General features: G+C 33.7%; 1 protein-coding gene across 1 annotated transcript in view; it reads left to right on the top strand.

Moving 5' to 3' along the window:
- The window catches only part of LOC111632041 (C2 domain-containing protein 5-like), a 142279-nt gene extending 130192 nt beyond the window's left edge, over positions 1-12087 (top strand). The window contains exons 19-20 of the mRNA XM_023376396.1: positions 7163-7309; positions 11868-12087. Coding sequence (XP_023232164.1) covers positions 7163-7309; positions 11868-11984 — 264 coding nt within the window. The 3' untranslated portion in view covers positions 11985-12087. The remainder of the gene's footprint in view (positions 1-7162; positions 7310-11867) is intronic.
- Positions 12088-12385: the final 298 nt, after the last annotated feature.

The raw sequence follows: 12385 nt of genomic DNA, 5'->3' as shown, positions 1-12385 counted from the left end.
CCTGATAGCAACGAGCTTTGGTGAGCTTCGTAGCAGTGAACGAGAGAGGTGTCCGATAGGATTTTGAAGTTATTCGATTTGTGGATCGACGATTATAGAAAGTCTTGAGAGTTTGAGGAAATAGGTTCCTAGTATATTGAGGTGACGATTAGGATCTTTAATTTATAAGAATTATTGTTTATAAGTTAATTCTTTGATTTTGTCGAATTCCAAAGGGGAATAGAATTAAGTTAGAAATAGATTGATTTGAGTTTGTCGGATTGATTCTTGTTGAGTTTCATTGAATAAATTATTGTTTGATTTTTACTAAATACTGTATAGAGTTTATTAATAGAAGTTTAATTAAATATTTGAATTTTGTTATTGACAAACTTTGTCATTATTTAATTCGGTGCACGCTTAAAGTCCAGGCCTGGCACACTAACGCGAATCCGCGTAAAGTACCCGTTAGGGAACGGCTATTTCCGGCACACATTAGTGTCGATAATCGTTGGAAAGTCGGAAAAATAATATAGTACTTTACATAGGTTGTTGACTTCTTTGGAGCATTATCACCATAAACTTGTTCTAGAGCATCAATGATTTGCCTATTCTCCCAACCAAGTTTCACCATAAACTTTATGTTTGTTCTGGTTTTGATTTTGGTGGATTCTATGTTGCTTGAATGGTGCCTGACTTTCAACTGATGATGCTGTGTTCTCACCTGCATTTAAGGGTTCCTGTTTGAACATGTTATAACACGTTGGTACAAGAATATTCAGGTGCATTGAAATCAAAATCCTTCCAAACAATTGTTAGTTATGGACTTTTTCCACAAACTTTTTGAAGCCCCCACGTATTTTAATAATTATAATTGTGAGGCTGTTTTAATGAGTTTTATTCTGTTCTGCACATTTACTGTCTTTACAGTTGGCAAAATAATGACAATAAAATTGATAAAACTAGCATTTATTCTCTTAATAAAGATTGCATTTCTACTTATATGAAATGAATAATAGTTAAATAGAATACATTATTTTATGATGCTTAGCACATTCATGACATTGTACAAACATTGCTAAACCTGATATATAACATAACTAAACATCAACCGTATGTCGAAAATCTATCGGGCTAGTTTAAGGCTAATTACCAAATCAATTACGTAACCAATTTGGCACTAGAGGTAAGCGTTAGGCGCCATCTCATTATTGTGGATATATTACAAATAGTCCGTATGCAAATCAACAAACTTAATGTGTTTTATGAATCAGTTATTCTGGAAATAGTAAATTATAATGTTAGAGAAGTTTTACTGTAATTCATTACAACTCGAAGCTTCAAAGAACGGGGAAAAACTGTGGGTTACAGACTATTTGAGATAGAGAACAATAATGAAAAATGCCAATTCTGAATAGATTTGTATTTTTATCTTTGTTGCATTATGTAAAGAACCTTTGATAGTTTTTGTTTTAAACAGCTCAAGTAACACCTTTCAGCAAAATCTTCAATGTAGCTAATGGAATCAAACAGTTTTGCAGGTACATCTTGTTGAGATAAAGTGCAAAGTCTTCTCACTTTGCACTAGAACATTGTCTACAAATGGGTGTTGGACAGTAGATATGACTACTGTCTGAAAATTTCATGGAAATCATAATTGGGATCACTTTGGATAGAATAAATATTAAAATTCAAGTCATGAAGTTGAAAGTAATATAAATTGGCATTGGGCGATCATGAAACCTTTGACTTGAAGAAAATTTGAGTTAAGGAAATTCAAGTTGGAGATGTTAAATTCCTGCACCATTCCATTGAGACCTATTGAATGCTTTTTCTTTGAGTTAAAGAAATATTTGAGTTAGAGAAGTTTTACTGTATTTCCAAGTTTTTTTTTTCACAATAGTAATGCTTGTAATTATTATTGCAATATTTATCATTTTCAATATATTTTGTTTAATAATAATTTATTACTTTTCTTATAAACAGGTTCCATTTAGAGAATATTTTGGTATAGAAATGACACCATTAAGCCACGTTCCCAGTGGTAAGATCGAACGTTACATGGGAAATTTAGACTTCTTTTTTATTCGAGAAAGCACAAGTGTTCGAGAGGTATCAAATATGTTTATGTTAAAATTAATTTTAATTAAGTTTGAGTTTTTCTTCACTGTTCATGAAAAAGATTTCACTTTAGCCAATGATATAACTACCATTTGTGCAATCCATGCAATTGCATGGTTCAAAGCGGCTATGTGTCTTTTGCCTCTTACTCTATCCGCAATAGCTAAAATTATAAAAATCTATTTGAGTTCAATAGATGAAGAGAGACTAAGTAGTTTAGCATTAGGGTGCAACTATGCAGACAATAGCAAGTGAATTTTCTAAGCGAGTAAGAATATGTGGCGAGAAGAGGCAAGATGCGATAAATATCAAACCCTGTTGAATATGTGCGAGAACCAGAAATTTGCTCTTGCCAGCGATGCTTCTCTCTTGTGCATGGTTTCCTTTGCAAGAACTATATTGCTTGCAATCGCTCATTTGCTACTAAATTCGCATCTGCATAGTCGCACCCTTACTCTCTATTGAAAATTCAGAAGCAAGAGAAACTAGATTTTTCCAAAGCAATGGATATATTTGCTACAATAAACTTCAGAAAAAAACCTTTCATAACCAGGCAGTCAATGTTCATCACAAAGTAAGTAGGCCTACNTGTATTTGTATATTAAAAATAAATTTAAATATATATAATAAATTTAAAAGTTTCAAAAAGAAAGTGAAAATTATATTATTTTCTTGGCTATTATATATAACAGAGGGAAAGTATGGCAATCTGGCAAAAAATGACTCCCCCACAATTTTGACATTTTTGGATTCAGGACACCTTGAAATGTCTAGAAATGCAAAAACATTTGGGGGTTTTTTCTGTATGTATGGATATTATCATGTGTGGGGGGGACAATTTTGTTAACCTTGTTTGAAGCTTAATAACTCACATGTTTTTCCATTGAAAATTTCTGAAATTTTGCAAGGAGGTTTATTTATTAGGGGGATTGATGCTCTTATATTTTGGTGGTTATGGGTCAAGGGGTTGGGGAGATAATTGGGTACGTGTGTATTTCCAATAGGGTCAAACTTAATGATGATTTTACTCATTATTAGCATTTACAATTTTTTATAAAACTTATCTTTACTCTCAAAATTAAGCTTTTTGCCATTTTATAATACTTAAAAATATAAAAAGTTTTTAAATAAGATATGATAACAGATGGTGCCACCAAAATTTTAAATGTTGCTGGGAAAGTTGAGTAACTCATTGCTGGTTTATTTTTAGGAAGAAACATGATTTGTTGATACTGATGAGATTTGAAGTGCCAAACTGCTGATTATGAAATTGATATGTTTCCACAGAGCCAGCAGCTATGCTACAAGTGACAGATTTTAAATGATTATGTAATTTTCAACCTGAATTGTTTTATTTAATTTTCAGTACTTTGCCTTATTGCTTGGCACATGTCAGTCATTGGGGATACATTATATTTTCAACGAGTTTAATCAAAATCAGTGATCTAACATCATGCATTTCCTTGTAGACTAACTCTTGAATAACTTACACGAATCAACCTATTTACTTAATAAAGCAAAAATATAAAGCAGAAAATTGTAGATATAATCATTATACTAGGGATACTGTTCAACTTTATTGTATTACCATAGAATTGAGATGGAACATTATGCAGGCCTCGGAGTCGCTCACTTTTCTCACTTATATACATTTTTCTGAAGTATCCTCACTTTTCTCACTTTTCGATCATTTCCACATGCTTAATTAGGAGGATGTGGGACTAATCAAAAATACTTTTAAAGCCAGACAAACTATCAGACTAGAAGTTTCCAGAAGAAAATATATTCGTCCCCGAGCGGGACTCAAAACCGCAACTGCCGCTCAGTGTTGTTAATTTACAGGAAACAAAAATTCCTTTCATATACAGACCTGGAAAGTCAAGGAATAAGATTTTGGCAGAAAAGGTCATGGAAAGACAGGGAATCAATCCGTCGCTCTCGCTCTCTTTTGATCCGAACATGTCTTTAAATTTGGTTCAGTATAGGGAGGTTTACAATAACTGGAGTAACCAAACAAATGGTAAAACTTGTTGTGCTTATATATCGTATACTATAAATGATAGTCACGATTTAAATTTTGTTGGATAGAAGTTATTTCACCCGAGGGGAAGTGTTAGTTAGTTAGTTTAGTTAGTTAGTGTTAGAGTTTTAGAAAGTAAAGATCAGGAAAGAGAAAGAAACAAAGAACAAAGGAAAGAAGTAAAACTAAACTTATTACATACATATATACATTAATATGGGGTACAGCCACAACACCATCAAGCAATTATGGGCTCAAAAGGCACTCCATGTTAGGCATCCTTATGACCTGGTCCAGGATTTTATTGACAAAACTGCATCAAACAGCTGGTTAGATCAGGGATGTATCTTTGGGGAGACAGAGAGATTCATGATTGCCATACAGGATCAGGTCATAAACACTAAAAACTACAGAAAACACATACTGAAAGATACAACACTCACAAATGACACATGCAGAAAATGTCACATCATATTTGTATAAAAATAAATTAAAATATTTAAAACAATGGAGTCAGAATTTTCTAATCTTACTTAATTGTACTGAGTGAGTACATGAAAATTCGAATTTCCCTGTTTTTCTGACTTAGAGGCATAAAACCTTCTGAACTCTAAAACATTTACTAACTGAAAATAAAAGGTTAAAAAACCAAACCAGTTTTTTCTTAGAAACCTTTTTTATTACATAGCATTTATCCCTAAATGCATTTCGTCAGTACACTGGCCTCTTCAGTAGGGCTCCAAAATATACAATACAATTTGGTTTTCCAATCACAATAGCTATCCATTACAATCTTTTACTCCGTGTTTACAGTTTTTATATCCGACAAGGTTTACCCAGCATTTTGCTGGTGCCACACCATTATTTAAATTTCTGTTTTACAGTATTTATTTCTTTATACACAATTTTTACTTCATTAACATTAATTTGACAATTATTAATACAACAATGCAAAAACACCGGGGAAGTATTGACTTTTAAACGTACTGTAGCGAGATGTTCCGACATCTGACCTTCAACTTCCATTTTGTCTCACCAATGTAAAAATTCGGGACTGCGCACGTGCATTGCAATCTATACACAACACTTTCCTCTTCCAATGGATCCTTTTTTTCTTTAATATGTCCTATTTTCATCAAGCTAATAAAAATTATAAAGTAAAAATGTTTCCGATCGTTTCTTAACGATCTTCTTCAGTTACCATAACGTAGAATAAAATCGAACACAAAAAAGAACGTAAATACGAAATTAAAATATAAATAACGGAAAAGTAGCCGTGTTGATAAATTAAGCCGAAAAAATGTCATTTAACAAAAATAAAAATAAATAAAGTCATCAATTCTTGTAGAAGGATTGCCATGCAGTAGGTAAAGAGTCCGCATCTCTATGGGTGATGCAACCAGTTTTCTTGTGTGCCTTAAAGATCTCTAATTTCTCCAGATATTTCATTGTATGTAAATTTGTCGTAGGTTTAATTATTTCCGCCCAATCCCAATGGACTTGAATGTCTGCTGTGTTGCATAAGCCGATAGCATGGTGCTATCGGTACGTTCTAGAAAGAATTTTAGAATGAAGGGACAGGAAAGAACTTAAAAGTAAAAATAAAAAATATTAATATATACAAAATATAAAATGATCATGGCCGATGGCCACAATTGAAAAAAGAGGACAAGCTAGAAGCAGATATGAAACAACAACAAAAATTAAGATATGAATGAGAGAAAATACATATAAAGAAATACAACTATCAGGATAAATACAGAATCTATAAAGACGGATTGAGATCTTCAGAAGGAGTGGGAGCGACGTGTGTTTATTACTATAGAAATAGGGAGCAGTATCATAAAAAATCAAGTATTTCAGAGACAAGGAAATGAAAGAGCAGACAGTCTGGCTAAAGAGGCTAGTTATCTAAAAACAAAGGAATCTTACAGAAAAATATCTACAAAATACATAAAACTGAAATCAAAACTAGATACATATTACAATGGCAACGACAATGGGAAATAACTACAAAAGGAAGGGAACTCTTTGAATACATACCAGATATTAACCAGAGGTTAAATAATAAACATCTACAAATTGGTCACAAATTCACAAGATTTGTGACAGGACATGGTGATTTTGCGGAATATCATTATAGATTTAATCATCGAGATGATGAAAACTGCGAGATTTGTGGGGTAAGAGAAACCCTTACACACACCTTATTTGACTGTATGCAATATGAAAAAATAAGAAACTAACTAAAATTAGTTTGTAATAAAGAAGGTTACAATTGGCTTATTAGGAAAAGTAGCCTTATAAATAATGTTAACATATATTATTATTTTAATAAATTTATAAAAACTTGTTATAAAAACAGAATATAAAAATTTTTCTCATAGATCATTGTCAAACTAATGACATCAAATACTTTACTCAACAAAACAATGTAATTAATGTAAATAAAAATAGAATTGTCGGGTATTAATGTATTGCGGCTACGACCGCGACTATATAATCATAACTACCTGCAAAGCATATGTAAAGCAGTGTTAATTAAAAGAGGAGTACCTCAAGCCAGTAGCATTTAATGCTACAGGTCAGATGGAGTGCTCCACTAAATGAAAATGAAAATATCCCAAATATTAACTAAATGTTGAAAACAATGCAAAGTTTACAATAGATTAGGGTTAGAAAAAAATCTATTATTCCAAGAAAAATCCACTAAAAGAAGGTAAAATTACATTGATTTGGTGAGACCTAGAAAAAAAAACCATTATTCCAAGAAATCTGTTGTTCCGTGATCTGTTAAAACAAGATACAACTGTATTTAGTAAATTTTTGAGGGCATAAAATCTGAATCTTTTCCTGAGTGTCAATGATCCTAGCTATGACACTGGCTATATCATATTGTTCTATTAAAGAAAATACTCTAATTGATTTGTTTTTGACTTAATATTCACATTTTATTAAGATGATAAAACATTTATTATTAAAGTACATCAAAATTTTTGCTGTTTTTTATCTTAACTCATAATTTACATCCATGCTTTTTAGAATGGAGGTTTGAATGGTTTTATCCAGAGTTTCGTGACAGAAGTTCTTGCAATAGTCAGAGCCCATGTATCAGCTTTAGGAGGTAATGCTATGGTAGCCTTTCAGATGACTGAGTGTATTCTGTTATATAATCCACATAAAAATCAGGTGAGTCCATAAAATACCTATGACAATTTTAAATTTAATCAGTCACTACTGATTGTGCTTAAACAGTTTTTATCTCTTATTGTAACTAAAATGTAACTCGGCACTAATGGCACAAATAGACAGGCAAATCAAGTGGATAAACAAGTTGTTTAGACTGTTAAAAGGGAAATCAGTGTTCACACTGGAATATTTTAAAGCAAGTTTTTGTCGTTTCTTGTTTTTTGTGTTAATAATTTACAGCAAACTGATTAACATACGCCATTTTATAATGAAAGTTAGATGTACCCCTTCGATTTATGCTTGTATCCCCAAGGGTACATGTATCCCCTGTTGAGAACCACTGGTCTACTGTATATACTAAACACTACTGAACTGTCAACAGTTAAGTATAAATAGTCAATTTTGTGATAATTTAACTGTCGACAGTTATAATTTTTCAAATTAATACAATGGCTTTAGTTGGAAAGAAATAAAAACTTCAAAAACTATTTAGTGTACAGTGGCATTTCTCAAGTGCTTCTCGTGGTATTTACTAAATACTTTTTCAAGCATTTCTCACGAATATATTCTGGGGAGAATAATAATCGTAAAAAGTGAAGTATAAAGAAAAATTTTCCATTGAAACTTGAAGTTAGTATGTTAGTGTCTAGATATTTTTAAAAATTCTCCCCAATGTTTATTAAAGACATTGTTAATCCTACTGTTTTTGAATAAATTTTATCCTTAAACTATGATATTCTGAAGAAAATTGTTGTGTTATCCTATTTTCAATAATTATTATTATTTTTTCATTATGTAAAATGTTGGGCATTTGTCATTTACCATATTTTGTTCTCAAAGCTATTCATACCAATTCTGTTTCTTTGCAAGATCACATTGCAGTGTGAAAGTGCTTGTTTCAAAACCCAATTGTTGTCATTAATTAATGGCACTGCCTGTCTTAGGCTTAGACTATGCAGATGTGAGCGAGTCAGAATATGTGGCAAGAAGAGGTGAGATGCGATAAATATCAAACCCTGTCAGTATGTGCAAGAACCAGAAATTTGCTCACGCCAATGAGATTTCTCACTTGTCACTTGTGCATGTTTTCCTTTGCAAGAACTATATTGCTTGCAACCTCTCACTCTACTAAATTCGCATCTGCATAGTTGCATGTTACTGGTAGAAAATCAGCTTTAATCACTAAAATTAAGACTATGGCATCAATAACTTATTGTCGACACATTGTTAAATTTCTAGGCAAAACCTGACTGCCAGAAAAATGTCACTTGCGTTTGACAAAGTCTTGTCTCAATCTGTTAAAATTATTAATTATATAGAAAACAGTGTTTTAAATACAAGACTGTGAAAGCATTCCACAATGAAATGATGATCAAAATCTTTTTTAATTGGAGGTTTATCAGGCAACCTGCCATCTGGTTCTGCAGAGATGATATGAACTCTGAAAGGAAGTTTGGATGTTTCCAGTGGTGATATTCGAAATATTTAACAAAGGGTTCGCTAACAGAAAAGTTTTGCTTAACAATTTTTTTTTCACTCAAATGGTGCATTAGCAACATTAGCGCAAAAACTGACCTTAAGACATCCATATAAATAAAAAAGATGCGTTCGCAAAATTAAGTCAGTTAAAATTTAACATTGTTTATGCCAGAACTATATTTTTTTTGATAAATAATAAAAAAGTGTGTTCAAAATGGTTATTTTGTACATATTTTAATATTTTTCATTCATAATATTTTATAAACATAAAAATTGGCATTTTTTTAATCAGAAAAAGTCATAGGAAAAGCAGGTTTAACTGCTTTCCTTATGACTTTTTCTCAAGAAAAAACTTTTCTAAATCATTTATTTTATCATTAGGTATTATTATAATAATAGACAGATGTCATCGTCTCTCAAAATACAATATCTTTTTTATTTCGCTGTTGATAGCCCGACACATGCTCCGCAGCCATCTTGTATTTTCTCGCGCGCGTGGGATTGTGGGATCTCTCTTATGACTGGATCTAGTTTCGAGAACTCTCTCGAGTCGATCGCGAGTGAACCTCGTTTTAGTCGAGATTGAAACGGTCGATGGTGGTTACATTAGGCGAACAGGGTATAATACCCCGTTCGCACCGAGCATTTCGATCTAGATTGTGACTAAGGTCGGAGAGAGAGTTCCGTGGTGCGAACGCTCTCGACCGTTTCAATCTCGACTGAAACGAGGCTAAATCGCGATCGACTGGAGAGAGTTCTTGAAACTAGATTCAGTCATAAGAGAGATCCCACAATCCCACGCGCGCGAGGAAATACAAGATGGCTGCTGAACACGTCCGGCTATTGACAGAAAAATAAAAAAGACATCTGGAGAGGATGACATCTGTCTATTATTAGATATACGGCAAGAAAAAGTATTTATTTCTAACCAAAACTTCCATTTTGTTTGTTGGTGTTCGTGACTTATCGCGTAGTTATATCAATTTTATCATCGCGTGTAATAGCCGGGTTCTTCTCAAGCGAGTTACCTGTGCGAACAGCACGACGTTCCACTGGCGACAGTCACAATCCAGATTGTGGGTAAATCGAGATTGAAGTGAGTCGTGTATTGTGTGCGAACGGGGTATAAGGCTCTAGTTTAGTGGTGTTACAGAGTATTATACGTATACTGTATTTTAATATATTTTTTAAAAGAAACAAAATCACTGAGAAATGTTACGTGTGTTTAACAACGGGTTCGGAAAACTTTGAAAATGTTAACAACGGGTTCGGCCCGTTGTTAACATTTTGTTAACCCGCTGGATATCACCACTGTGCGAACCCGCTGAATATCACCACTGGATGTTTCTAATTTGATAATTGATGACCTGTTTTATTTATTTATTTAACAAAAGGCAATTCACATGGTTCACAAGGTGTTTAGCTGGCAGAAAAAGGGAAGGGAAAAGGAGGGGAAGGAGATAGAACAAAGAGAATGGAAGGATCCCTTTCAGCAGAATACAGACCCTCTATGAACAGAAATTGCTAGGAAAACAGCAAATATACTGATAACTTATTTAACTAGTTGTAACTTATTATTAACAAAAATATTGACATGGACAACAACCCAACAGACTTGAGCATGCAATGAGAAAGTCCCACAAGCAAGACACCAATTTTTTAATGAAAGTAAAGACAACATGCATAGCATTGGAAGATGTATAAAATTAGAACCCAAATAACTACAAAGAAACAACAGACACGACACAAAAGAACTAGCAGTGCAAGTAACTTTAACAGAACGAGGAAACCTGTACAGTGCCATTGGGGAGAGAGACCACAAGGGTTTTGCTATGGGATATCAATGAAAGCAATGCAAATGATGGTACATTCTGGATTAGTTGCTGTGGTGTGCAAGGTCAGTTGCATCCCTCCAAAATTGCTGCTCTCATCAAGCTATCCCTAATGTTCATGTACCTATCGCAATGGAAAATTAAGTGGATAGGCATTTGGTTCTAATACGGTCTGCATTCACAGCACAAACTCCCCAAGGTTCAACCTATGCAGATAGTGTTTGAAGTTGCCATGGCCTGTAAGAAGCTGAGTGAGGATGAAGGTAGGGAAAAGTGTAAAAGAGTCAGATTAGTGTCAACCCTGGGGATAAAGGTGTAGGTAAGCCTACCAGTAGTGTCGTGGTCCCGGCTGTCTTGCCAGAGAATGCAAATTTGTTTTTTACTTGCATGTCAATGTAAGAAGTAGGAATATAACTGAATGTGCTAGTGACTAGCTATTTCAGCGGTGTTTAAAACAAAACAGAATCTACACCTTTCCATCCATCTCCGTTTGGTTACGACTTCGATTTGTTTCAGAATTAAGCTAGAAAATGACAAAGAAAATCCGTTCATCCTAACTGAAACTCTTCAAAAATTCATTTCTAGTAAAATAAATTAAGTTTTTCTAATAACTTATAATTTTTGCGTTAAAGTGTTACATTTAAGATTCAAAATATTAATGGGTGTGGGACGTAGTGTTCAGAATATAATGATTTGTGCATTTTTATTTATTAGATTATGTGGCACAAGGAAATATTTGGTGTGGGTTTCGTCGGCGAGTCTACATCCTCATGCCGCTTTCCCCACTGGGCACATTTCTTCTGTACAATATATATACAGTATTTTTCAAAGCGGCAAACAAACAATTCGGTAAGAAGCAAATGGGTTTTACACTGAGTTTTTTTTAGAAATTCTTGGTCATCAGACGTACTAAAATCAGCAGGAATTAAAAAGAAACAACGTCCGCGAATCAACGATTAAAGAAGGCAGATGCAAAAAATTGGGCATTCTGGTGGCAAATCCACACGAGTCAGTGTGTGCCAAATCTTCATTTTTTCCATTAAAATGCTTTGCCTTAGTTGAGGTGGTAATGTTCTGAGCTGTAAAAGATTTCGAAAAACACAGCAATTTCTTCTTGTCCGTATCTTTCCGTTTCATTATTGTTGGGATCACTGGGTCATTACAGAAAGCCAGCAAGTAAGAAATGGTTGTTGGACGTTGTTTGCAACGAAGATCTCTCGACAAATTAACCTTTATCTATTTTACAGGGTCAGTGTCTGATAAACGTCGCAGGAGACGCCGTTCTGGTACAGTATTCACCCTTACAGCAGACCAGCTGCTCGGATTATGCTGGCAGAGCCAACGTTCCAGTGACGTATGTATAGAATACTGTGAGCATTTCGAACTTTTGTAAGAATGTACTTAACGCCATCATTTGTATCGTTAGATTACACCTTTTTTATATTAAAAAAAAATATTGATATTTTTCCAAGTTAATTATTTTCTGTCTTCCTTTCGCCTTTTTATTTGGGACGGCTCTTTTTCCAGACCAGACGACCAAGAACGGTCGAAGTATCAAGCATGGAAAACGCGTGTGACGTGCACTCTTTTCGCCTCTTCTGGTCTACAAATTTTTCGTTTTTATTGTAAAATTAGAAGCCATTCGACAATTTATGAAATTGTTAACCAGTGACCAGCAATGTTCCCTCTAAGCTGCGCGGCCGCGCAGGCGAGCATGCACACCGATTTGAATTGTTTACTTATTTCTCACTCTGTCCGCAACATG

Source organism: Centruroides sculpturatus, unplaced genomic scaffold, assembly GCF_000671375.1.
Source record: "Centruroides sculpturatus isolate CEXI.00-Female unplaced genomic scaffold, Cexi_2.0 scaffold658, whole genome shotgun sequence".
NCBI lineage: Eukaryota > Metazoa > Arthropoda > Arachnida > Scorpiones > Buthidae > Centruroides > Centruroides sculpturatus.
This window is presented reverse-complemented; position numbering and strand designations above follow the sequence as displayed.